General features: G+C 47.8%; 2 protein-coding genes across 2 annotated transcripts in view; one reads left to right on the top strand and one right to left on the bottom strand.

The window, feature by feature from the left end:
- Positions 1–21,507, top strand: part of nedd9 (neural precursor cell expressed, developmentally down-regulated 9) — a 22,976-nt gene extending 1,469 nt beyond the window's left edge. The window contains exons 2-7 of the mRNA XM_068747133.1: positions 8,068–8,475; positions 17,417–17,515; positions 17,804–17,941; positions 18,774–19,952; positions 20,053–20,142; positions 20,528–21,507. Coding sequence (XP_068603234.1) covers positions 8,068–8,475; positions 17,417–17,515; positions 17,804–17,941; positions 18,774–19,952; positions 20,053–20,142; positions 20,528–21,085 — 2,472 coding nt within the window. The 3' untranslated portion in view covers positions 21,086–21,507. The remainder of the gene's footprint in view (positions 1–8,067; positions 8,476–17,416; positions 17,516–17,803; positions 17,942–18,773; positions 19,953–20,052; positions 20,143–20,527) is intronic.
- A 4,086-nt stretch (positions 21,508–25,593) lies between these two features.
- smim13 (small integral membrane protein 13) lies at positions 25,594–27,740 on the bottom strand. The gene is made up of 2 exons (XM_068747371.1): positions 27,346–27,740; positions 25,594–26,678 (listed from the first exon to the last, which is right to left on the bottom strand). The coding sequence occupies exons 1-2, from the start codon at positions 27,419–27,421 to the stop codon at positions 26,488–26,490; spliced, it is 267 nt and encodes an 88-aa protein (XP_068603472.1). The 5' UTR covers positions 27,422–27,740; the 3' UTR covers positions 25,594–26,487.

Genomic DNA, 27,740 nt, shown 5'->3' on the forward strand with positions numbered 1-27,740 from the left:
CAGAACCAGGCCGGCTGGTTTGGTTCTGACTTTATTTTCACCCGAACATAAATCTCCTCATCTAACCCCTGACCAGAAATCTAATCAGCGTAACTATCAAACTATCCCTTTAAATCATCGACACAAAACAAAGGAGTTCTTTTTGCATTCTTGGCCGGAGACTTCCAGAGTCTTCGCTTCATTCCTCCGTAGCTGACGTAACTGTTGCAGAAATAGCTTTACAACTCCAGTGAAGAAGAGTGATTAGAGTGAAGCCGTCTTCTGTCCAATACGTGTGTCTGTGTGTTCTCCTCAGTGTTACTTTTTATGAGTTCAGGGTCCAGGCGCCGGCCCAAAAGCAAAAAAGCAAAAAAAAAAAACACAAAAAAAGGGCTGGAAGCGAGAGTGGGTCAGACATTGTTCTGTGAGGGAGGAGGATCCGTGATGCTGAAAGAGGCTGCAGAAAATGAAAAAAAAGGAAGTTGGGTGGGGGGGGGGGGGGGGGGGGTGAGAGGGCAAAGAGGGTTGGATGTATGGTGGGGGTGGGTGCTGTGCCCCGGGGGAATGAGAGCCGTTTAGACGACTGGGCGTGGGAAGGTTGTTCTGAAGATGCACGGTGGTTTGGGGCGGCCCTTTACGTTGCTAATGAGCAGCGTTCCAGCTTCTGTGCAGCAACGCCAAAGGGAAACGCATAAAGGACATTTTCTGTGCTGCTAGCAGGGAAATAGTTTTTCCACATGCCCCCCCCCCCCCCCCTATTTCTGCTGCGTTTATTATTTTCATCCCGTGGCATTTCGGTGCAGAATTACTTTCCCCTTTGCAGGATTTTCATCGAGCATGAAGAGCTTTTCCTCCATTGAGAATGAAGTGTCCCTCTCCTCTCCTCTCCCCGCACCACGAACCAGCCAGGCCATTAACATTTACAAATGGTCAGCAAGGAGACGCGCCGGATTGTGCGCCCACCTCAGCAACGAGAGAGACTTCCCAGCGTCAGAAACAATGCATTTAATCATTTCCGTGTTTGACCTTTGGCGGAAGCCATCCTCGCCACCCTCCTTCCTTCCCCTCTGTGGAATGGCAAATATTCCACAGGCTCATCTCTTGGGATGTCGCGGGCCTCTGTCAAAATGTAATTGATTCATTGTGTTGCTTTTTGGTAATCAATTCGACTTTTAAGGAGTTCTTGAATTCCAAGAATGTAGATTTCCGATATCTTTTTTAAAAATGTAATCAAGATAATACTTATTCTCAATGAATTGATAGTAAATCTTTACGTTGGTTAAAGGCACCTAAGCCTTTAACCATTTACCAAAATAAAAGCATTTTAATGAAGATCCAGAATGCAAATGCGACGCTCATCTTCAGTCAATGAGAGAGATGGGGGGGGGGATCTTTTCCCCCCAGTAAACAAAAGATTCTCCTTTTTATCCCAGATACCCTCGATGTTCAAAAGGGGGCGATGCTAGCCCCCGTCGATCGGCTGTTTTGTGTCGGTGAGATCTTTGGGCAGCGTGAAATTAAACAGACACCGGATTGAATCCCGGCTCATTGTCTATTCCTGCATGCAAAAACATTCACCGTTGCCCTGCAGAGATACCAGGAACCATATTTCACATCTTGGCTATCCCCCCTCTGGAGGGATTAGCCCTACCCTAACCCCCCCCCCCCCCCCCCCAGTTTGGCATCATTGCCAAGCTTGAAATAATCCTCCTTACTTCTCAGCCAAAAACAAACTCCTCTTGTCGTGCACGGGCCCAAAGCCAGACTAACTCTGCCGTGTTCTTTGACTCCTGGAGGTGTAGTGAGTCATCTTTGTGTCAAAAGTCACCGTCGGCAACCAGACGAGGCCTCAAGAGCTGCACGGAGGGGCGTTTGCTTGCCTTCCTGCAGCTTCACACTGTTCACACAGTCCTGTGTGAGAGACGCGTTTTCCCAGCAGGCCTCAGAATATGGTAGACTTTAAAAATAATAACCCCCCCTCCCCCAAGCGTGGCTTTCGCTGCAAATTATAAATTGTGGTCAGTGTCAGGGCCGGATCGAGGGAGTTTATGTTGTTGCCTGGAACTCTTTCTGGCTTCTGCAGGAGGCAGGAAGTGCTGCAGGCGAGGAGGAGGAGGAGGAGGAGGAGGAGGCCGTCGTGTGGAGGTACCGGCTTGTCGTTAATGTGACAGTAAAAATAAATAAATAAATAAATAACGGCGATGAATGGACACAGTGAGGGAGGGGCTGAGGGCGGGGGATCAGTCATTTCAGTGAGAAGTTACTCTAAAGACTTCCTGTGACTCAAAGGATGGATGGTTATTTAGGAGTTGTGTTTTGTCTCTATTGCATCATGATTTTTACAGTCAGAGGTTCCAAGTGTGAATGAATGCGAGTTCTGATTTAATTCCTCATAAATTAATCTGACTATAAAGTCTGCCATGAGTATAATCTGTAGCTATAATAATGGGGGAATTTACGATTATGTGTTTTGATAAGCACCAGCGCGTTCCGTCCTTAATGTTCCCTAACCTTGTCCACCGCTTTCTACCGAGCAGGTAGCGCACAGATGCGGGTGGAGTAATCTCCAGAGAGCTGATTTGGCTCTAAACTGCACCGGCTGGCTACTGTGTTAGCAATCAGCACCACAGCTCATGTGATGAATAACCTTGAGAGAAGCCGAATTTACATCTTGAACATCTTATTTCACATACAAGTATTTTTCTGTTGTATAAAAAGACCAGGATAAATAGCATAAGAAGTCTAATTAAATAACCTGTTTTGTGTCCACCTTCATAAAAACGCTACGACTGCATGTGCGTGACAGTGACTCCATGATTGGTTGAATCACGCTAATGCACCGAGTTAAAAACCAACATCTCAAACTGATGCGAGGTTCCTTGCAGCCTCCCGTGTGGTTAGACGGCGACACGGCTCATCATATCCGGTTACAGCTGGCACGCCGCCGCTGCCTCGGGGGGGGGGGGGTGTCATAACTACGCTGGGGATGCAGTCGTCTTTTATGCAGCGCTGCACAGAATGCATTGAACCTTTCTCTATCTATGGGCTTGGAGGTGCTCGCTGGGTTTTTTTCCAGTGAAAATCATCCTGCAGATTTTGCACATCCTGTAGAAATAACACCCTTCAGTGTGTTTGTGGGGGGTGTAACCCGCAACACAAAGCAGGAATCAGCTTGTTACGGTGGAGCGGTTCTGGAGTTGCAACTCTATTCATGCCCCTGTAACTGTGTCGTATTGATTTACAACTGCGTGCACAAAGGCGTCCGTCACTTACTGCGTGGCGTGGCGTGGCGTTTCCCCGTGAGAGCGGCGAAGCCTTTCTCAGACGTCTCGGAGGACGCTGTATCATTATGTTAAGACGTGGCCGCTGGCCGCCTTGTGAAGAGGGCCGTAATCCGAGGGCCAATTTTGTGGGGGACTGACCGATAGAAGAGCTCGCCGTGCACGCTGAGCTCTCTGAAGCGCTTCCCACGAGTCCCTCCGAAACCGGCCCATTTATTTGAACTGGCTCTCACCCATAGCGGCTGGTAAGAGTCATCAGGCACCTCATTATCGTCATTATTATAATTATTTTCTATATTTAACCACGTGAAACGAGGCCAAACGAGTGAGCCACCCCGGGACGCGTCTTACAGCGGCGCAGCTCTGATTCTCACACAGCTCGATGCCCTCACAGAATTCTTCTTTGGGAGCAGGTCGTGTTTGTTTGGGTTTGACGGCGGTGCCGGGCCCGTTGCCGTGGAGATGGGGGGGGTTTCAGCTCGGCGTGGCGGTTTGTGTTTTCGGCAGCAGTCGCAGGAGCGTTTGAGTATTTGTGAGCTTTTTTCACCAAAGCCACCATCATTTAGTATTAGATTGATGCGTACCCTAAAGAGGCAGAGCCAAACCCACTCAGTGAAAACAAAGGTGGGGGGCTTTTCAGCCAGTTACATAAGGTTCGGGAGGCTCGCCACTCAAATGAGAGGATGTTTTTCACTGTTTATGTTCAGGCCAGACGCCGGTGGAAATAAATTCCTCTTGGACGTAGGCGTGAGTCACGGCCCGAGGGGCTCGGCGTAGAGAAGGTCGCAGACGGTGAGTCTTCGAGCTGCACGCGGGGCCCCAGGAGCCAATCAGGACGGCTCCTCACTCTGTAATGACAAAAACACACGAGGCGGTGAGAAGGACGCTGAAGGCAGATGTTTCAGAGGGCAGGAGGAGACCTGAGGGGACCCTGAAACAAGAAATGAAACACTTTGTCGTCTTGGTCAGTCATCGGGTCGGTTTCATGAAACCTTTCGGAGCTCAAATCATTGATCTATTCACCTATCAGTCACAGCTTATTGTATTGATTGTTTCTGTGTTCTTTTAGGCAAACTGGTTGTTCGCTTTTTGGACGTTGGGTAAAACTGAAATCAATCCCTGGCGAGCAGTACTCCGGTTTTACTTTAGCCCTCTGCATCATTAGCGTAAATAGCTTTTGGTTTTTAGGCTACACTTCACAGTGCAAACCACATCAACAACCAAACAGAACGGCCGCATAGTTTCACGATGAGAAGCCAACTGGCATTGTGAAATAAGGTAAAACAAGATCCAGTAAACAGACAAGAGAAAGAGTTATATTTACAAATCCGTTGATTATCTTCTCTATTGATCAATTGTTAATAAGAAGTAAGCCAACTGGCAGAATATCCGTCAGCTGAGATGTAACGGTATCCGCTTTACTGTCAAAGGGACGAATCTTGGCTCTCGCCTCGCTGACTTTTAACAGATCACTTCCTGGAAGCTCCTGCCCGTCTGTGGGCGCAGCAGAAGGGGCCCCCCTTCCCCCCTCCCTGACAAATGGCCAACACATGTGTGTATTTATAGGAGCATCAATGGCGAGCGGCTTGTAGTGACTCACCGTTGTTTATGGCAGACATGTGACGCCCGCTTTAATAGTCGGTTTCACCTGCTCCGATTACAGCGGCGCGGCGGACTGAAGCTAACGACGACAACAACAACAACGACGACGACGACAACAGCAGCTTCCCCATCTGCAGCACTTCAAAGGCTCCGCATGTGACTGTTAGCCATTACAGCTAACGACCTGTTTGTTCTGTATCAAAGGCGAGGCTTTTTCACACGGCCCGCCAGTCATTGCGTTTGAACTGCAGCTCATCTCTCGATGCCGGCGTGATCACGGTTTCCATTTACTATATGTCCATCATCGACGCTTCTAGAGATGGAATTCATGCTCGATTTGAGAGCAGCGTTGCACCAAAGCAACAATCGCAGATATGGAGCGCATAAAAGGAATTCCATCGAGCCACGTTTTAACGTTGGTGACTTTATCCGAGAGAAATGCGATGCATCGTGTCTGCACTTGAGTCATCAGGTGGGGGTCCTTTAAAGACGACCTGGCGAGCCAGACACGGAACCCGAGGTTAGTGTCGAGTCTGTGCGAGTCCTCGTGAAGGCGTGAATGGTGTTTGCGTGGTTTGCAGCAGCGCTGCGAGATGTTGGCGGATCGGCGCGTCTCAGAGCGCGTCAGTCGACTCCTGTGGCTTGTGTTTCTCAGAAGTCTCCTCTTACGGCCATTTTGTTTTTTGCACATGCATTGGGTTTACACGTTTGCGATTGTGAGTACGTGTTGGTGAAACGGCGTCTGTGATTTGTCGCCTTTAGGCCTGTTAGGCGATGGAAACACAAACCACACCAAGCCTTGTGTAAAAAAATAAACCCCCCAAAAAAACCCACGCGTGCAAACACGTTCGTTAGCAGCACGTATGAGCGACGTGCAAGAATTGGTTGCATCGGACCGTTTCTCAAGGTGATGATTATGACCTAGGGTTCAGCATCCGAATCACGATGCCGGGCCGTGTGTGATCTGCTGGTTTTCTTTATCATTACATCATCTGAAAGCTTTTTTTAAATATTATAATAACTTTATTTGTTTTGTTTTTTATTTCACCACGTCAGCATCCACAGTTTAATAGGCTCTGAGGATTTCTGCAGATTTCTGTTCATTTTGATCCTCTGCAGCACCGACAGCCGAACATCCCTCACCTGCAGCAATGTTCTCCTGCTTCAATCTCTCATGTCCCCTTGAAGGCCACTCAAATCAATCGTGCAGCACTTTGCTTCAGAAAGACATTTGCAAGGGGCGATTATCATTCTGCCAGTTGTAGTTCTAATTGCTTCAACTCCGCTGAACTTATCGTTCCAACTGGAGAGCCTTGCATCGATCGTTCAGGGCTGGCGATTATGGACAGGTGATGTTCTCAAGGCTGATAGGTCAGCGCGAGCTGACTTTGTGCAAGGAAACATTACAGAGAAGTTTAGAATGAGAACAATAAGATGTTTAGTCTCTGCAGCTTTAGTGTCCCTCGCTAGCGAGTTGTAATCAGAGTAATCAGCGTTTAGCTTGCACATTGGACGCCTCTGCCACCCCGATCAAATTATCGGAATGAGCAAGCCTCCAGCATCTGGGCTCATCGGCCATCGTTGACCTCCGAGCAGGGGCAGGGGGGGGGGGGGGGTTGCAATCGAGGTTGCTGCGGTGAGCCGATGCCGGTGGCTGATTGCGAGGGAGTAATTGTGCCGTGGGTGTTGCTGGCTGACGGCCATGACACTAAACTTAGACAATAGCCCGGGCAGCATTTGGAGATAATGATGCTGCTGGAAGCGAGAGTTTCACGTGGGAACCGGCTGCATCAGGCTGGCTGAGGAAAGCCAGAGAGGGTTCAAGCAAGCATCAAACCAGCAGCGGCCGCATCGTGGGCTTCCGGATTCCCACGGACCGAAGTGGCAGTTGCTAAAAGTGACTAAAGGAGGACCTCCTTTAAGAAGCTGCGCTTTTTTTAAGACCTCACGAGTTGAACTTGCTGTTTAGGTTTACACGTCTGAAGCTTGTTTCTTTTAATCCCCGGTTTATCTTCTCCTGGTTCACTGTGCTGTCAGATTAAAAGTTTGATAAGGAAGATGTGAAGTCGGCAGCAGCGCGGCTTCATCTCCGTTATCAAAGCCCTCTTAACCGTTTCACGGCTGAAGCAGAGGCAATGGCTTGTTTTTTATACTCTTTAGTTCTCTGGGCAGTGGTGCTGCAAAAATAAAATGTGGTTGAAGCACCGGTAAAATGAGGAGCCCCAACAAATGCTCTATTCTTTCCCTTTATCTAAGGTTGAGGTGCCCTTGAGCAAGGCAATTCATCCCCACAGTAATTTGCGTTCTTGGCGTTTACAAAGCTCTGTGTTTGTGCCAGGCGGCTGCCCCAGAGTTGAACTTTATTTTTATGTGTATTTGAAGCAGCTGAAATTGAGAACTCAATGCTCTATTAATTCCTTCCCCGGATGAACAAAGAGAAAGGGGGGCAGGAAAGACTGACGCGTTTACTGAGACAATTAGCCTTAAATGCTTCTGGAAGTGGCACACGGACTGCTCCTATCTCCAAAATCAGTGGTTTTGGGTCATTGTTCCCAACCCTCGGTGACCCTTCAGATAACCGTAGCCTGGGGCAGCTCGGGTACAAACGGAGAGAAGCCCATCAAGTTCAAAAAGGGTTGAAAGGCATCAGGCATGAAGCCTAATTCCATCCTCCACACTCATTGTGTACAGGAAGAAGTTCACCGGGATGCCGTTCAACTTAAGAGGGTATTTTAGCATTTAAAGAAGTCTGAGAGCAATAGGAAACCACTATCTTTTATCTAAAGATAACAGAAATTCAAATTAGACCATCTATTCTTTAAATTGTTTAACTATTAATCGTCTTTGCAGCAACTGACAAAAATGTGAGGCTAACGGGCAGCAAATAGTGACTCCAGGACAACAATTAAACAATAACTCACCATTTTTCACTATTCAGAATATATAGGAAATATAGTATAATGTCTTTGTGTGATTTGCTGATGTTGGGTATAACCAGGCTAGCTAAATTATTTTTCCCTGTATTGAACTTTTTTATATCCAAAATAGAGTAGAGTGATATATTTTTTGTAAGTAAGTAAGTAAATATTTCCGCGCTACTAAAACCTGCAATGCCGGAAGGTGGACGCTATTGTTGTCGTCTCTTTTAATGTTGAAATGAAGCACAGAACTTTGTCTGAAGAAATGTTGCCCTTTTTCTCTGCAGAACCTGATGGCCAAAGCTTTGTACGACAACATGCCGGAGTCCCCCGAGGAGCTAGCGTTCCGTAAAGGGGACATCCTGACTGTGATAGAGCAGAACACAGGAGGCCTCGAGGGCTGGTGGCTCTGCTCCCTGCATGGCCGGCAGGGCATAGCCCCAGGTAACCGTCTGAAGCTGCTGATTGGACCGATGTTTGAGGCCCAGCCACCGGCGGCCAGCGCAGCTGCCCAGTCCTCTCCTCAGAGCTCTGCCTATCAGCAGAAGCCCGGATCAGGTGCTCAGGGGATCTACCAGGTACCACCGTCCCTCCAGAGCCCACAGCAGCAGAGTATTTACCAGGTTCCCCCTGCACAGGACGTCTACCAAGTCCCACCAAGGAGTACTCTGGCTGCTGATGGCACTCCCAGCAAGGTGAGATGGAAAGGACGAACGCTCTATATATTTCCACGGAGCTGCAGACAATGCCTCTTTTGTCCATTTGCGAATTTGTCCATTAGCTTTTTTCATTTAATTCAGCCCACAAGCCCACAAGGACTGCGACCCGATTTCTACTGATTAGCATTTCTTCAATTAGAAGGGAGGAACTCGGCAATGGGGAACAAAATAACATTTCAGAATTGGTTTTGAGAAAGCGAAAGACGGAGAGACCGGAGATGAGTGCAGATCTCAAATTCAACACAAATCTCTGCTAGGTGTGGCCTTTTCCAATAAGGGCTCTAGATGTGATGGGACACTGCGAGCTGTCATCCTGCCATGCTCACAGAAGCAGGAGCGATTTGTGGTTCTGTGCTGTGAAATATGGTCAGGGTGTGCCAGGTCTGGCGCTCGCCACAGAGCAGGGTAGTGTTTTGGTGCTCGGCTCCCATTTGGCTTTTCTTGCACATTGGCACGCTGAACGTAGCAGAGTTGGTCTAAGCCGCAGAAGGGCAGTGGGTATGGGAAGAACTTGTGGAAAAGCAAACAGCACAGAGCTGGTTTTTGGATTCTGATGGAGCCCAGCTGCGTGGATGTCTTTTTTTTTTTTTTTTCCCCTCCTGCCGTTTTTAAATGCAGTACACAGGGTTGCTGGCAAACCTTTCACACCAGCAAAGTCCTTTGGACTTTAAGCTATATATACAGTTCCCCATATTCATTGTTTTATTGGCTTGCTTTATATCATCAAAGGACATATTTTAGGTTGACCTAGAAAATTCAGACTCTTCTTGCACACAGAAACTACCAGTTTCATATTTATTCTGATGCAAATGCAAAGTAATCATTTTACAATGTCCGGCTCAAACCCCCTTTTACAAAATGTTAGTTGCAAACGTTTATAACAAACGAAACAGAGGAATGGAGTGATTGAAGCGGTCTTTAAGAAGAATATGTATACAAAAAATATTACAAAATCAAATTCAATTAGAAAAATATTCTAAACACCAGCTCAGACACGTAATTTGATCGTCATGTGTTGGCTTGTGTCACCAAAAAAAAAACTGAATGTGTTCTGTTTACTAACTTCCTTCTGTCTAAGCGTCTGTTCATTTTAATTTAAAAAAATTTTTACATCGAGAATGTTGGCTAGCATCGCTAAAATGATTGAAAGTTGCTAATCAGAAAGCATTATATAACTCAACAGGTAAACAAGGATGAGCCGTAGTGATGCTTCATTATATATGGAAGTCAATGGCAGGTACGCTAACGCGAAGGGAAGCATGTTCCTGCTTATCCAAGCGTTTAACTTGTTCGAGCACCTCAGACCAGATCATCCCTCCAGGAGACGGGTGGCAATTACACGCTGGATGAGCTTTTGAGATCCTGTGGGTGTTTCTTCTTTAACAAATCAGCCCTAGCCATCGCAGAAATGAGCTCAGGTGTGCCTTTTAAGAAGCTAAATAGGCAGCAGGGCCTGAAGGCTCAGAAGACTTTGTGTGATTCACTGTGTGATAAAGGGGGGGGGGGGCTGTCAATCAACCTGCACACTGTAGTCCTCTCCTTTCCACTAACAAGCGCTGAGGCTTAACTGGGGAATGGTATTAAAAAGGCCTTTGCGATAACATGGAAAATTAAATGTGCTCCAAAGAGGGTGTGTTTTTTTTTTTTTTGCTGTAATCATGTCGTTGGAGAGATTAAATTCAGCCTTGGATGCTTAACGTTCCCTTTTTTTGGAGATTGTTCCTGTCTATTTAATAAGAAGATTTAACTGCTAGTGTATTGGAGTTTAAACAAGACGCTGTTGTTTTCCAGCGACGCCTGGCTCTTGGACAGACACACCATCTGTCGCTTAGACTACAGTCGGCCTACACCGATTTCAGGGAAAGTATCATTGGTTCATAGACTGCGAGTTGATGACGTTATTTTGGGCATCTAGGGTTGAAACGTCCTCCTTATTTTCTTTCTTCATTTAGTGGTTTTGCATAGACAGATGGAGCGCCTCCAAGGCTTGGATTACCATGAGTCTCTGTGTCGAGTCGTCTTCAGGGGTTTCTTTTAAAGACTGCTCCCTCTCCAGTCTGCCATTTTTCTTTTCAAGCAACCAGTTGATATATAATAGAATAATAGAACATTGCGAGTTATTAATGTCACAAAACTGCTTTTTCAGTCACGCTGACCTCCAAACCACTTAGACAAAAGTACATTTTTACCAATCTGGTGTTTCGAAAATAGGCTCCCAATGGAGGAAAGATAGCTGGAAGATTTTAGGAGACCAAGCATAGCATTTTAGAGAATAGTTGTGCTACTTGTATAATTTAGATGTCGTTTATAGGTGTGGTTTGTTACGTTTATAGTGTCTCTATAGCAACAGGAGCTAGGAGCCATTCATTTTACCAAACACCCCCCCCCCCCCTTTGAAGCGCTCTACACAAATTATACTACCTCATAGTGCTTGTGAAGAAAATGTTTGTTGACGTGAAATCCAACCACTGACCTTTGCTCCTCCAAACCCCAACTTGTTTATTGCTGTTGTCATTGTGGACCTGTATTGATTACATGTTTCGAGCGATTACTCATCCCGTATGCGGTGTAATGAGCTGGGGGGGGGGGGGGCAGAAGGAAAACAGCCATTTTCTTCTTGTCCAGTGCAAACGTGCAAGTGAGCTTCTCGAATGATTGTCGAGGGTGACGAAGGCTTCCTCGGCGTATGATCCCGTCTCATTTTACCCTAAAGCCTCCAGTGGAGAAAGGCTCCTATGCCTCCTCCACGCTTTTGTGGAGTCACGTCACGCTGCAAGTCTACTCTACGGCGCAAATCCAGAATGGCGGCTGGTTATTTTTCTCTCCACGTGGTGTTGGGCTCTGGGGTATGAACGCAGAAAGACCTTTGGCATTCTTAGCCTCTGGCTGTTTGATTCTGTGGCCTTGTCCTTGGATGACCCTTGATCCGGAACCCCCCCTCCTTCAAATCCTCTGAGAAAGGACCTTGTAGGCGCTTTTGGCCACACAAAGACACTCCTCACATGGATGCCAGGAGGAGCCTCGCAATGCCTTTTATCGTCCGCTCTCACAGGAACATTTCTCATCCCAGTCTTGAGCTGTTGACTTCAGTTTTGAAAGGTGTGTCTGTTTGACTGCGTCAGTGTTCCCGCTTTCTCCGTGCTTCCCCGCCTCTGACTCAGGCTCTTAGGTCATTGTGTTCAAAGATGGGCTGGTTCAGAGTTCAAAGATCTCCAACAAGCTTCTTATCTCCTGCTACCAGACAGCCTTTTCATTCTGCGCTTCCTGACTCACAAAGGTCTTGTATATGGGCATTTGTGTCTTACCCAAAGATCCAATCTGTTCCTTGGTGTCATAAAGAGGTATGGGTACAACAAAAGGATTCATAAACTCCCAGACAACTCAAGGAAGTGCTCTGGTGACTGTTTGTGAAGGGAACGCCTGCAGTCTACCTTGGTAAATGTCTCTTTTAGTTGTAAATAGGTTATGTGTAATGAAGGGCGTGTTTGTTTTCCCTGGCCATATTCTCTCTGCCTATAATCATGTACACAACGATCTCTGCACCAGATAAGTGACTTGTTTCTTCCTGGATCAAGCCAATCCAGCTCCTTAAAGATGCTTGTCTGCTTTTCATTGTCGCAGTTGTGATGAATCACTGGCTCATGAAGTTTGACCAAGGAGGCAAGGCCATAAATCAGTTGGTACAGCAGAAGTAATGTGTTGTGCAGTGTGTGCGCTGGGAGAGGTGATGAATGAACAGAATCAGGAGAGGAGACAGGAAAGGCTCAAAGCTCAGTTTTCCTGGCGTGACTTTAGAAGTTTGCATTTGCGAAATTGATATTCAAACGGCCTTTTAATCGCAAACTGATCGGGAGTGTGTCATTTCATCAACAATGACACTTTCGTGCTGTTTCTCTTTTTTTTACTTACGCAAGCAGCTTTAGGGACAGCACAGTCATGCTTGACTGGTCCATCACTTATGTCCACGGGGAAATGTTGCAAGTCCTATCAGATTGATGAAATGTTGCGTAAACATTCATGACGCCTGCAGGATGAATCATAGCCTACTACTGAATCAGTCTTACTTTGATCTCTTGACTTAACGTAGAAGAGCGTCCATGACATTTCACATATGTTTTTTAGTGATGTGTGTATTTACCCTTTGGGAAAGAGCACCATTACACATGGGCCGCATTATTTATGTTCCCCTAAAGGTGAATTTTTGTTGCTTTAATTGGTAGATGACCAAATTACCTGCGGGCGATGCGCTTTGAGCTCAAAGCAAATGTTAGCAAGATAACAAGCTAGACTATAAGAAACTGAACATGACACATGGCGAGTGTGAGCATGTTTGCATGCTTCTGTTAGCAGTGCAATAATACAGTCATGCAGTGTGTTGCTACCAGAATGCAGCCGCATGGGTAGCACGGTTAGCAAGAGCTAGCGTAGCACAGTGTAGAGTCTCCCTTGAGCCGCTTCCCAAGCACGGCTAAATGCAGAGCGCTGCGGCTGGAATGGCAGTTGGTGTAAAACTTTGCCAACATTAAATGTGCAATCAACCTTAAATATGAAATCCATACATGATCAGTCGAGGCCCGGGTTGACAACGACTGCCGTCAGCGTTGTTAACCCACAGGACGCTGCTGGATATTGGATTACTGTGGGTCAAAGACAGAGATGCAAAGGACAGGGTGAGGTGGAGAAGGTCGGTTTGCTGACGGGACAGGCCGTGCGTTGCTGCCGGCGTGCCTGGAGACTCTTTTTTTCATTTCTCTTTTCATATTATAATCTTTTTCTTTGAAGGTTGTCTCATGATATTGTCTTCCTGGAAAGACATTCAGCACAACGTCTCTTTAGATGCTCCTGTCACCGGATTAAGAGCCTACTTTGATCAGAAAGGATGAAAAATAATCCTTATTAGCGCTAAACTCTGTGTGTCCATGTTTAAATCTCCTCATTAAGTCTGTTGTCTGTTTGGCTTTGGTGTCTCGGATGTGATATGGAAACAGCCAAAGTCTCACAGGATCCTTGAGTTAATTACCTACATTAATTAGCTCTGCGCTTTCATAGCTTGGCTGAGGGGAACATTATCGAGCCGTTCTGAGCGGCCGGGGAAATGGACTACAACTCTGCAAGCGATGTCTTTGTGCTGTGGATCGGCAAAACAGAAAAAAATACATGTAAGTCAAGGTAGTCACACTGCACACACCGTGTTGACTGTGCCAGAGGTAATACCGGGGGGCAGCTGCATTTACCAGCTGCAGATAGAGGGATGGGAGCAAATGAAAGGAGATGAGGAGGTGTGAATAAGGAGATGGATGGATGAAATTCAATACAGGTGCCACTGGGACAGCAGCGCCATCGTGACCTTCCTTCATGAGCCGACCTTTTGGTGGAAAGCCTCGTTAGGCCTGTTGATTTGTGTCGGCAGAGGGAGGAAGCAGGTGTGTGAGTGTGTGGAGCCAATGAGAAGGTGTGAAATGATGATTTCCTGCTCACGTTTGTCACGCTCGGGTGCCGTATCTCATCCACGAGGCAATGTAGTGCAAGAGGGAAACGAGGCAGCACTGGAAAGCACGGTTGAAACAAAATGGTATTAATAAGAATATCTTCTTGTCTGGGGATGTGGGGTTAAAAAACACCACAAAATATATATTTATATCAAAATATATATTGTTTGTCATGATGGAAGTGTTGAGATCAATAGACAGCAAAGGCAGGGCGGGGATTTATCCGGTTGCTACTGTACGCATGTACATGAAACACAATCTTAGCCAAATGTATTCAGTTTTACTACAGTACGGTACAATTGATCCAAATGGTACATACTTATAAAGGAGAACAAGTCAGTCACAGTGCAAAATATGAATTAGTCGACATCAACCTGCGTGCAATAATAAGCATCATTCTATAACGTAAATGCAGGAGCGTGGAACGATGAAGTAGCTGCTGCTATGACGACTGCCTGCCAAAACCCGCGCCTGCCGGGGTACTAAGCAAACACGGCGCTGCAGAAAGAGTCGTGAGTCACTGGCCGTAACACGCAGGAGCATTAACAAGGCATCTATTTGGCTCCTCGGGGCACGAGTTTAAACCCGATCTCTCTTTAGTCTCTCAGTTTGCTCTGCCCCCCCCCCCCCCCCCCCCTCCCATGAAGGAATCCGATGAGTGTATCGCCTCACTGGAAACAAATGTTTGCTCAGTTGCCCCAGCTCCTCATGATGTCACCGCTCTTCTAAAGTCCCGCCATTGCCGTCATGCGAGAGCACCGACCTCATCCGATGCGGTAAATATTTACCCATCTGCAATTACAGCAGCGCCGAGCGGCCCCGGAGGGACAGCCTGCCGGCTAAACGGAGACATGGGGAAATAAATGAGCAGCGGCTGAGGAGGGCGGGTTCTGCTCGAAGCAGTGGACACCTAGGTCCAGGCAGCGGCGTCTTTGACGGATGCCTCGCCCCCACAGGCTCGGCCCACGTGGACAGCAGCCGGGCTAAAGCGACCTTTCACCAGGCTAACACCCAGTCTGCCGTTTAATTTCATCTTCTGACTTTATTATTTTACATGTGCGTTATTCATCCGAAGCAGCTTTTAAGCCTTTCTAATCAAGCGACGCAGTTTGCGGGGGCACCGACCCAATTTGTCTGAACCCAAACGCACGAGACGTCGCTTTTAGATTCTGATTTACGCAAATGTCGTTAATCTTGAAGCAGAGATTTATAAATTGCATTGAGAGGTATCGATTTTCAATCGGCTTCGACGCGATGCTTTCGATTACGTCTCTGGGTTTACAGTTTGTCAGAATGTAAACGCGATGCAACCTGAAAACATCGTCTCAAGTGCAGAAATATGTTTTCTTTGAAAACAGAGGCAACTGGAAATCCGGGATCGTTGAACCTCCATGGAATTTAGGGGCCCAATGAGATTCTTTTCCTTCTGCTGGAGGGCCAGATGCTGGATCTCTGAACACTCGCTGGTTCTTGTCGTTTCCATCGCTCTTCTATTAATCTGCCTTTTTAAGTAGATTCAGCTTCATTTCATGCTTTCAGCAGCCTGAACTCTGCAAGCGATGGCGCATGACAAGAACCCCCAACGCTTCGAGGCTATTTATTCCTCGGCTGGTTTATTTCAGATCCTGGTCTGACGTGAATTTAAGCCCCCCCCCCCCCTCGCCCGGTGTGTGTTTCAGCTCTGACCCCACAGGTCCCGTTGGGCCGACGCATACGCGGAGCGGAATGCCAGCAATGAACACCTTAAATCACCGCGGGCTTGTTCAGATTGGGTTTATGAGAACCATATGGACTACTGTTCAGACTCCGGCTCAGATGAATGGCATTCCCTTCCATACTGGGCTGCGTACTTTCTTTTTCCCTTCTCCCCCCCCCCGCCCTTTACTTTTTCCCCCCGTAAATGTATTTTAAAGGCCAGTCTGCCCCTCCTCTTCATTGCGCCTGCGTCCTCAGAAACATTCATCCTATTCTGAGTTGGTTGTGGCGAGACCCCCCCCCCCCCCCCCCCGCTCACACTCCACAGTACGAGAGACGGGATCAGGATATTAAGTTGGCTAAACCGTGACTCATGAGGGGATACCGGGACTAAAGTCTTGTACGTCCCTGGAGACTTTCCCTCTGCCAGGAAGCTATGCGTATGGTTCCTATTTTTTGAGGCCTATTAATGAACCCTGCCTGCACCAGTGTGGTGATACTGGTGCGTGGGGGCAGGAGAGGACGGCTGGGTGTAGGAAACGACATTCCCGGCATTCCTCTGTCTGTCTGACGCAGTAAGGAGGTCTGCAGCTCTGCTTTCAGGGAGAAGGTCGGGGGGGGGAGGAAGGGGAAGGGGAATGGAAATGTTGGGATTAGGAGCTGTGGGCGGGGAGGACTGATTAGCACCGAAGGGAAAATGTGAATTAACGGGCGCAGAAGCGTCTCTGAAGGTGAAACCCAGCAGCGTGTGTTTTGTTTTCCCTGCATTAATCGCACTTTTAAATTGTCTGTACCACAGTATAAAATGCTTTAAAAGCATATTGAATCATAGAATGTCTGGATTTAAAACAAGGTTGTTCATCAGCACCAATGGCCCGGTGATTACTTCCAGGTTCTGGGATGCTGATGTTGCTAAAATCCAATCTTTTTATTGCTCAACTGAACTGTTTAATTTAGTTTTATTAGCTTGAGTTGCAGTTTTCCAGCGTGAAGCGCTCGGTTGAAACAGAAACCTGGTGATTTGTACTTCAGTCGTTCTAAATGAAAGTTGAACGCCTCAGACAGCCATGTTGTAGCAGTAGCACGCGCTATAGACTTTAGCTAATGGAATACTTCGTAAAATCACGATAAAACTACAGCTTCATTCCATACACTCTGGTTTAGCTGTTAATATATAGCTTAGTATTGTTTATTATGACTGCTGGATAACTAAATGTTAGCCTATGCTAACAAGCTAGTAAATAACAGCACTGACATAAATAGTTGATCTTAACTACTGTTGCAGAACATTTTTAGCAATGTTCCCATTAGAAATCTTAAATCTCACATTTTTCTCAGATTAGATTTGGACTTAAGGCTTCACATTTTTATGTATGTTGTCATTTTCCAGCACAATTTTCTGATTAATTTCTTTTATCTCTTTAAAATCTTTTTTCTTTGTTATTTTATTGACAATAATATCATATATGAATTGCAGCAGATGAGAACACTGGTGGGAAGTATTTGTAGAGCTGACAGGAAACTGATCTCTTGGCTGTGTTCTTGAAAGTAGTCTGTCCGTCTCCGTTGTCGGGACATACCTGTCTCTGCAGTAATCATTGCCCGGGTCACCCGAGGACTGAGCGTGAGCGGGGGGGTTGTGTGTTTGTCTTATTTGTATTGATCGCTGTCCTAGGTGTCCATTCAAGACAGCAGCTCTGACTGTTGTTCTGTCCCCTGCTGTGATTGGACAGGTGGTGACCCCGACCAGGGTGGGACAGTCTTACACCTACAGCCCAGGCCAGCACAACCAGCAGGACGTCTATGATGTCCCACCCAGCAGATCACAAGGGGTGGGTCTCCCACGTTCCTGTAGCATCAGACATGTTCTAAAAACAACTGTTGAAGAACCCAGCTGTGGTCACAAACAGTAGAACCTGTCCTGTTCTCTGTACCGACCTTATCTTTAACCAATAAATAAATCTGATTTCATAGTTGTTGCATTATTTATAGCAGAACGTGTGGAAATTATACAAAATAAAAGTAATTATAGCATTAAATTCTTATTAGAAGTGAAGAACTAAATTGGTTCTTTCAGGATCACACCTGTGAGATGTAAATATATATGTGGTGTGTTTCAGGTGTATGATATCCCACCCGGTCAGACGCTCCCTGCTCAGCTCAGCGCTGCCAGAAACCAAGGAGTCTACGATGTCCCCCTGTCCCAGATGGACGTCAGGACGCAGGGCGTCTATGACGTGCCTCCCTCCTCACAAGCGGTAAGAGAACATTCGAGAGAGTCGATTTTAAAAAGTCTGACATCAGTCAGACTTTCAAATAAAGAAAGCAAAGGAAGTGGCGGCTCTTCGTACTCAAAGTGTGATTCCATGTTTATTGATCCGCTTCCTTGTATTTCTGTTAATGGTCTGTAATAAGTGACGCATACTTGTCCTGAGGACATTCCTTCGGCGGCGGCTCTTAATGAAACCTTTGCCTGCTCAGAGGAGACTAACCCAAACGCCATGAGAAGGACAGGGTCAAGGTCAAGTTTCCAGACCCTCTAATGTTTCAGCAGACGTCCAGGCCCGGCCGGGGAGGGGGGAGGGGGGGGGGGGGGGGCGTCAGCTTGTTAGTAATAACCTGAAGTGTGGCAGGACCTGTGATTTAAGTCGCTCCTAATTAGGAGCGTGTTTCAAGGCCGATGGAAATCACTTACAGGCCACCGTCTTGTTCACCCCGCGGCGCGCCCGTCACGCCCTGGGCCATTCTCGTCTCCGTGAAACCAGAAGGCCTTTCACTTCCTCAAACTGCAGGACTGCTGAACGGTGCCTGCTGCGAGCCTGGTGGCAGGCAGTCGGACGCTGGGGATGAATGGCTGTTTGCTTACGTGAATCCGTACTGACCTGATTTCCCACAGTAATCGCATCATTGGACTCGGGGACGTAGTGGTGAACTCAAGCGCAGGCGGGTTAGCTTCAGAACCAGGCAGGTCAAGGGCGATCAACAGTCCACCAGTCTTATCAGAATACTTTAATAATCCCATAAGGAAGTTATATATTTATATCCTGTATAGTAACTTCTTGATGACGCTGATCTCTGACTCTGTTCCAGGTCTACTCGGTGCCTCCCTGCCGGGCCAGCCCTGCCCTCCAGGAGGGGAACTATGACTTCCCGCAGCCCCTCAAACACAGACCGGAGGGCATCTACGATGTGCCCCCGCCCGCCGCCCTCTCCAAGCCCACGCAGAACCCCCAGTCGCATTATGCCTCCCCCCCCAGCGCAGAGCCTCCCAGCCATCACCAACACCCAAGCGCCAGTGCCAACGAGGGTATTTACGACGTGCCTCCGCCCGCCCTTCTCTCTGGGGCGGGGCCTCAGAAGGACGTGTACGACACCCCCCGCGGCATGCAGCCCCCCCAGCTCCGATCCTCGCCCACCGACAGAGATGGAAGCAAAGGCGTCTACGACATCCCGGCGCAGGACGCTCGCGCGGTAGCAGACGTGACGGACGGTGTGAACCGGCTGTCGTTCTCCAGCACCGGCAGCACGCGCAGCAGCATGTCCACCTCCTCGTCCTCCACGGGGTCCGCCTCCGAGGGACGCCTGGCTCTGGATGTGGACACTGCCGTGCAGCGGCTGTACCGCCTGCAGCAGGCGGTGGAGGCCTCGGTCGGGGCTTTGCATTCGATGGCCGCGTCGCCTCATTGGAGGACGTTTCCCTTCGTGGAGCGCCACGCTAATGACGTCCGCACGGTGCTGGACCGGGTCCGGGCCGCTCTGGGGGACTTTGTTGCGTTCGGTAGAGGGGCTGCGGCAAACGCCACAGCTCTGTCCGACTGCAGCCTCCACAGCAAGCTGAGGCGGCAGCTGGGGCGCCTGGAGGATTCGCAGCAGATCCTCCTGCAGAGCTACCAGGTGCTGGAGAACTGCTGCTGGGCCCTGAACGCGCTCGCGTCCTCCGGCAAGCACCACAGCAAGAGCGACGACCTGGACCGCTTTGTCATGGTCTCCAGGACCGTCCCCGATGACGCCAAACAGCTGGCCTCCACCATATACGGCAACGCGGAGCTGCTCTTCAGGCGGATGCACCTGGACGGATCGTTCTCTGTCGGGGGCTCGCCTGAGGAGAACGCCACCCACCCGCTCGCCTGCCCCTCCTCCGACAGCGACGGCTTCGGAGGACAGACCAAGCCCTTCCCGGTGCCCTCGAGTCAAGACAAAGACAACATGAACAACAGTGAGAAGTGTGTGAAAAGCTGGATGGAGGACTACGATTACGTGCACCTGCAGGTAGCCCCCCCCCCCTGCTGTAATAGAACTTATTTTTGACACTAACTCCTCTAATTTACGTATTTGTTTTCCGGTCTCATTCGTTTACTCCTGTCCTCAGGGCAAAGACGACTTTGAGCGTCAGCAGAAGGAGCTGTTGGACAAGGAAAACATTATTAAGCAGAGTCAGATCCAGCTGGGACAGGAACAGGTCAGAGACGATGACACCCCGTCAGTATTTATATATTCCTGCGCTGCCGTCGGATTCAGCTGGCCGGTGACCTTCTGGGTCTCGTGGGTGCAGATGCAGAACAGCCAGATGTCGCCTCATCCGCTGTGCACGGAATATAGACCCGGGAATGCGATTCCCGGGAATCTCGTTAATCAACAGTTTCTGAACTTGCTCAGGATTTTCTGGACGGAGCTTCATAAACAGAAAATCTTCGATTTGGAAGCTGGAAACATCAAATATTTAGTATTGCTTGAAAATAATCGCAGTGCTAAACGATCACCTGCTGCTTAGCCTCCTCTGTAGGGATTACAAACGTAAAAAAAAAAAAAAAGATTATAATCTGGATTATGTTTCCTATTCTCAGATCAATCAGTTTAAGAAGTTGGAGCAGGAAGTGGCCAAGCCTGTGGAGAACGACATCACGCAGTGGGTCCCACACCAACACTTGGCCTCCCCCTCTGACTCCTCCTCGTCCTCCTCGTCCTCTTCGTCCTCCCCGTCCCCCACCACCCACGTGTGCGCCCGGGACCGCCAGCTGCTGGGCTTCTACTCCGAGCAGTGCGGCCAGCACTTTGCCACGCTCCTGAGCGCCGTGGACGCGTTCTTCAGCTGCGTCAGCGCCGGGCAGCCGCCGCGCATCTTCGTGGCGCACAGCAAGTTCGTCATCCTCAGCGCCCACAAACTGGTCTTCATCGGGGACACCCTGTCCAGGCAGGCCACGGCTCCGGAGGTCGCCAACAGGGTGATGAACTCCAGCAACGTGCTGTGTGACTTGCTAAAGACGGTGGTGGCCGCGACCAAAACGGCGGCCCTGAACTACCCGAGCACGGCCGCCGTCCAGGAGATGGTGGACAGAGTCGCCGACCTCTCGCACCACGCCCAGCAGTTCAAGGAGCAGCTGCTGCAGCTGGCTGCGTTGTGATTGGCCAGAGAATTCACTTGGACATTAAGCTGACATAAATATACATAGATATATATATATGTATATTTCCAGTATGTATACTGCTCCTCATCGTTAAGCCTGCTCTGGATGTTGTAAATAATCTGTTGTGTAAATATTTGCTCTATTTTTGTGTAGATAGTTTTATATATATATATATATGTATGTAGATGCAGTGTTGGTGTCTCTGTAGGGTTGTGTAGCTGCCCCCCCCCCCCCCCCCCTAACATTCCCGTTTCATATTATAAAGCACCTTATGAGATGAGTCCTGTTTTTGTTTTTGTATTTTGTCATTGTAACCTGCCGTTGCCGTGTTTTACTGCTGGTTGTGACAGTAACTCGTGTAAATCATGTTCATGTCGATGTGCGTGTGGAGCTGCCACAAAGTAAAGGGTCGTTCTGAACCGTGTGTCCTTTGATTGATTCCTCTGACGCAGACATTTTAAAGGTCATAAGAGTCCTTTTTTTTTTTTTTTATCATATAATCATTCAATCATACAGAGTTTTTTCTGTTTTGTCTTTCTAGCATCGTCTTAAGAGAATAAAAGAGCCCTGGAGCCAAGCCAGACATTTGCGTCATAACACTGGCCGCTGATCAGGTTTTTTTATAATTACAAAAGCGTGGAAGTAAAACATGGGGAGACCTCTTTATCTGGATCTAAACTAACATTCATCCTTTTGATGGACAGAGGGAATGCCATATACGTAGTTTCTTTTGTGGAATCCTGCAAACGGGATGAAAGTCAGGGACACTTATTTTGGAAAGACCGGCTGAGCCGATGAAGAGCATGAAATAATTCATTTGAACATAGAATTTACAGTTTAAAAAAAGCTTCTGCAGAGAGGTGACTGTGACCCCCTTCACCCCCCCGATCAGGAAATCTCATTAGAAGTCCCCAGAGCTCGCGCAGACTGGCCCGTACAAACAATTGATGTGTTTTCATTCTTCGCTGCATTCCTCTCTGTTCTCTCCAGGGAGATTAGAAAGGAAGGAATCTGCGCTGACTTTTAAAGGTTTCCCATTTAACCCAAACAGCCGCAGTAAATCAGGAGGCATCGGGCCCGTCTCCAACGCCTCGCTCGGCCTGCAGAAGCAGTGCAGCCGAGAAAAGCGGGATTCAAGTTTGTGTTCGGTCTGATTGAAAAGTGTAAAGTCTCCTCTTTATATCCTTACGGCATTCTGCTGTGTCGAAAAAGGAAACTAAAGGGAGACCAAGAGTCTTGGGTAGAAGTAGTTGCCCTGTGGGGTGCCTTGAAGCCGCAGATTTGTGTCAGGCCGCTCCAAAACGATCCGGGTCTTCTCCCGAAACAATCCTTGGCAGTCTGCTTGGGATCATTGTCCGCGATGCCCGAGATGTATCCTGCTCGGAGATGGAATCCATCTTTCCCTATGCAAGCGGCGGGTTTCAAGTGTCAGAGGACACAGCTTCAGGGAGGGTGTTCTTTTTTACACGCACTGCTGATCCAGAGGCGCTGCAAGTAACGGTTCGTGTTTCGGAGTTCAGGCATGAAGGCCTTATTAAAATGCAGTCCTGAACCCAAGACAAACATTGAGACGCTGCCTCTGAAGTAAGACTGAAGGTTGCTCTAACCCAGGGGTTGGCAAACTTTTTTTTACTCGCGGGCCCCAATGGGTTCTAAAATTTGACAGAGGGGCCGGGCCAGGAACAGATGGATGGAGTGTTTGTGTGAACTAATATAAATGACATGTGAAAGACATCACATTAAAAGATTTGTCATTTTACAGGTAGCATTACAGGTAAAAGGTAAAATGAATGAGGTTTATAATAACATTTTATTTAATGATATTATTTGGACAAGTCCGGCGGGCCGTATTAGAAAGCCTAACGGGTCGTATATGGCCCCCGGGCCTTAGTTTGCCCATGTCTGCTCTAACAACATCTGTGTGTCTTTTAAGAAGGATGATATTCAGGGAGTTTCTAGGACTTTATACCTTAAACCTGAATAGAGGCTGAGTAATTCCCCTCCCTCTGCTGAGCTGTTCTTTTCCCCTTTGCATTGAAGTCAGGATGACGTGTCCCGAACGCTGCGGCTCCAAACGAGAGAGCAAACAGCTTCTGGCTGGTAAATGAGCGTCCTCTTGGGTTGATATTGGTGAATCAATGAGTTATTTTTAGTCCTGGCTGCTCTTAGAAGTCTTCTTGGCCCTGGATCGCAAATGTCCTGCAGTCAAAAAAAACAAATGTCTGCGTGCGTCTGTCACCAGCGGCTGCACGCGAAACAGCTCGTAAAAAGGAAAATGGCTGGCTTTGGTTTACCGCACGTGCACAACCTCACAAGGTGCTGCAGAGCTGAAGCTGCGCATTCGTTCGATCCCCCTGGACCAGCTTTCTCCGCCTTCCACCGATGAGACACTGTCTAGTCGAGCGGAGGGACTCTCAAACAGGTGTTGGACTGCTGAGGCGGAAAAATTGCAGTGAGCATCAGCAGTCGAGACGTCAGCCGTGCACCTCGTCTGCCTGGTGAACCCAGAGCGACGGGGTCTCAGGGCCTGCGTCCGGGGGCGGCGAAGAAGAGAGGACAGGCAGGTCTGGCTGCGTTTGCAGAGAGAGTACCGCTGCCTGTGTCATTTCCTTGGCTCACCACAATCATTTCCTGTAAAGTATTTGCAGGCTCTGAAATTACAGCTTTGCAGCTCAGCAGGGCCTCCTTTTCTCCAAAAAAAAAAAAAAAAAAAAAGCAGAAGAAGGCCCCAGCTGCATGGAGAAGCGTGCGGAGCCAGATCCGAGGGATAGGTGGCGTCATTAGAACAAATAAAACTATTAGTCAGGTTTGCCTCCGAGTCGTTCAACTGTAGCAGCGGTTGCTTGGACCCCCCCCCCCCCTCCCCCCTGCATGTTTCCAACAGACCACCTACATCCCAAATGTCAGCTACTGCGCCGTAATTATGTTTCTTCCACGATTAGTTCTCGCAGAAGTCCAATTCTTTAACTATATATATAAAAAAAACTTTAATAGGCTGAGTTTTATTCTTTCAAGGGTCAGGAAAGCAATTGCTGCAAAAAAAAAAAAAAGATTCCACGTGAAGTAAAGATCATTAGTTCTGAGTCGTTAAAGTCAGATCCATGAGAGGCCGGCGGAGAGAGAAAGGTTGGAAAGCTGCATCTGGGCTAAAAGTACATACCTGCAAGTCGAACCTGGAGACGTCAGCTTGGGGGGGGGGGGGGGGCAAAGCAACTTCCTGAAATTAAAGGAAATACAAATTCTGCTCTCTAGCAGAACATTTGCGAAGGAGAATTTCTGGCCATGAATCCGAGTTGAAGGTCAAACAGAATAGAATTCATAATAATAATAATAATAATTTGCATACATGTAATTCAGTAAATGGTTACAGTGACAGGAGAGGGATGGGCGATTTCCTTCTGAACTGCAGAGAAGCACAGAATGGAAACGGCAGCAGGAGAGCAGCATGCGCTGTTTTCATGCTGCTCTTTGGTTCCCAGGCTTCACATGTCAAGTTGTTAAATGTGGACTCAGGATACGTTTGTGTTGAAGTCATGAGTGAAATAGTCATTTGAGTTTGAAAAGAGCTGAATGGCACAGAAAAGGGTCTAAAAAAATACCACAAGCTCTGGAGAAATCCGATGCGTTTGAACTTTAAATAGTGTCAGAGGAATAGTTAAGTGCTCTGCCCTTTCCAACGATAAACTTGAATTTCTACGTTATATGTTTACAGTCACAATAATTTTATTCTTGCTTTATATTAAGTATGTGCACTTTAGGACTAAGCTAATGGTCCCATGAGCTTTTCAATGGATTAAACCTTGCCAAAGCCTAAAATGCTATTTTAAAGCAAGACAGACTCGTGTTACATTATGCATAAGGTAGATTAATGCGATGCGTTCAGATCTGGGCAATAATTCATGGCTGCTATTAGAAATCAGCCAGCAGGGCAGAACGACTGCAGAAAGACTTGGGGGACACGTCTTTGTATGCATGCTTTATTTTGGGGGTTTATCATGTTTGCCTGTCTGCTACCTGAATTTGTGTGAAAACATATAAACAGATGTATTTAAAGTTTGTGGTGAGGTAGGGAAGGGCTCGAGGGACAATAGAAAAATGAGCTGCTATGGCAGATTAAGCATTTCTTTGTGAACCTCAAATAACGTTATTTAAATACAGTTTTGAAACAAAGACATGGGTTGTAAGATGTACTTATTCTAGCCTTTTACGTGCACTGAACTGAATGTATATACAGTAACACCAGAGATAGGTTCCTTCAAACTGAGTGCTGTTTGACATCAGAGCTATACTGCCACCTGGTGGCCAGATTGCAGTATTCAATAAAGTGCATGCTTTGCTGCATCCAAATAAGATGCCATTAAATGTTTAAAATTGTTGGTCATATATTAAAATTGATACATTTTGACTTTCAAAAAGTCTAGTATTTAATTTAATTTTTCTTGCTTATATTTACCTAATGCGAGCAAGCAGTCACTTTTCCCGGAATAAATAATAAATCAAAGTCAGCGTTTTTATAGTGTTTATTTGAAGCCAGCCCTTCATTAAACAAGAAAAAAAAAAAAATCACTACTGTTACAAAGGTGCAAGAGTTACAGGAGCTTTACCCGGAGGGAGAAAGACATAAATATCGACTAAAGCCCCAGTCAGTTTGATTACCGGTAGCTCCGTAGTGACAACGGCGATACAGAACGAGGTCGTGTAACAGCAGACGTCATCCAGACAGAGGGAACCGGATCGGAACCCGCTCTGGTGGGGCAGCAGGAGCGCCGCGTCCCTCCGCCGAGATAAGCTAACAATCTTCAGACAATCCTTGAAACGTTCTCTTGACTCTATTTTGTTTTTCTAAGGGGGGGGGGGGGGTGGAGGGGTTACAAGAAGACAGATTACACTTCACACTACTGGAAAGAAAATGGTGTCGCTTGCCACCTTATTTGGACGTCTTGACATGATCTAGCGGACGGTAGCCGGACGTAGCGCACACTGTGCGAGAAGCGAAGCGACAGCATAAACATTCCTTTCATTGCACTTCATTACAAAACTACTGACGTGACTGCCGGCCGACCAAATCCCTGCTCCGGATTTGATCTTCAGTTGCTAAAAAATATTTTACTTTTAACCATTTATATTTATACTTTCATTAAAAGTATAGTTTACTTCCGTTAAAAGAGACGCGCACGCACGGCAAACATTATTCTACTTAAATGGCTTTTCCCTTTGAAACCAGGAGAACTTCCTGGTCAGTTTAAAGTGTCCTGATGAAGAGGAAGGCCAACTACCGAGTTTCCACACGGTACTTGTGCCGCAGGATCCGCAGGAAACCTATCGTGGCCGTGCACGTTTCTAGGAGGTTCCGGTTTCACGAGGAGACGTGGAGGATTTCCAGCCGCTACCTGGCTGCTCTACAAGGCGCTATCCGGAAAGGCTACTCTTTGGCGCGCAGTCCTGGGTCGGGTTCGCGTCGGGGCGTTCGCTGTGCGGTCACCCTTCGATTCGGTCGGCTGCATCTCTGCCTGCGGGGTGCTGGCATCGCCGACAAGTTCTCGCAGGAACTTGAACTTGGACAGGAAGAGCTGCCAGACTACATACCAACCTAAGGGGTAAAAAAAAAAAAGGGGGGGGGGGGACAAATCAGTTCAGCAGTTCTTGGGTGGTAAATAATGGGAAAATGATCTCACCATATAAAGAAAAGTCACAAAGTTCCTGAATGATTAAAATTCTATGACCTTTTCCCAACAATACCTGAAGTTGTGACCCGTCGGCCCAAATCATTTGTTGTAATCGTGCATTTTCTTCCACAATGTTCCAGCTGTTTGGCTCATGGTTTTAGCTTTTTGAGCCATCATATTTGACAGATCGGATCAGCTGTGTCCGGCTAAAGGCCCATCGGATGAAGGGAATCGGTCCTGGTTCCGGTCTGGGACTCTGAACCAGCCATGTTTTGTGTTCCTTCTCCCAGCCGTTCGATAAATATAGAAACTCCTTATTGAAATCGAGACTTGCCGGTCATTCAATACAGCGTGAGCCGCTTTAGGAGGGAACTTTACAGGAACATCTGGACCGCGGGGACAAACAGCCCGACCGAGCCTGCAAGCGAATCAGTGGCGCTTTCTCCGTGCAAACACCGAGACGGCTTCGTAGCATCTCCTTCGCTAGCTGTTCAGGAGGGCGACGCGTTTCTATTTAATCTCCCAATTCGATAAACCAGCAGCAAAATGGCTGAACTTGTTATGGAAGTAGGTTACGTCCAAGAAACTCACCAAACAGCATGAAGAGCAGCGCGCACACGACAGTGGCCACGATGACCAGCACCGTGAGCCCGACGCTTTGCCACATCTTAGCGCCACCAGCATGAGATGGATGCGGCGCGTCGGACCGCGTCGCACCGCACAGAAACGAGGCCCGCCGAGTTAAACAACGAGCCGAGACGAGCGAGAGAGAGACACAAACAACCCACCGCACATCGCCGGCTGCTTCGCTACCATGCGGCTAACTAGCAGCTAGGCTAGCTCGTGGGAGGACGTTAGCCGGCGTTAGCCGTAAACAGCGGGGCGAAGTCCTCCTGTGTGCTACATAGCTGCAACATGTGGTTTGCTAGTTCGCACAGAGGCGGTCGGCAGCAGCTACGAGCTAACCACAATGACTAACCGGGTTA

The sequence above is a fragment of the Brachionichthys hirsutus genome, chromosome 13, assembly GCF_040956055.1.
Source record: "Brachionichthys hirsutus isolate HB-005 chromosome 13, CSIRO-AGI_Bhir_v1, whole genome shotgun sequence".
NCBI lineage: Eukaryota > Metazoa > Chordata > Actinopteri > Lophiiformes > Brachionichthyidae > Brachionichthys > Brachionichthys hirsutus.

Bases quoted from the DNA above. Each gene is read 5' to 3' on its own strand.
- smim13 (XM_068747371.1), bottom strand. From the start codon at position 27,421: ATGTGGCAAAGCGTCGGGCTCACGGTGCTGGTCATCGTGGCCACTGTC. The intron at 26,679-27,345 runs GTGAGTTTCTTG...TTTACCCCTTAG, and splicing joins GCTGCTCTTCATGCTGTTTG to GTTGGTATGTAGTCTGGCAG.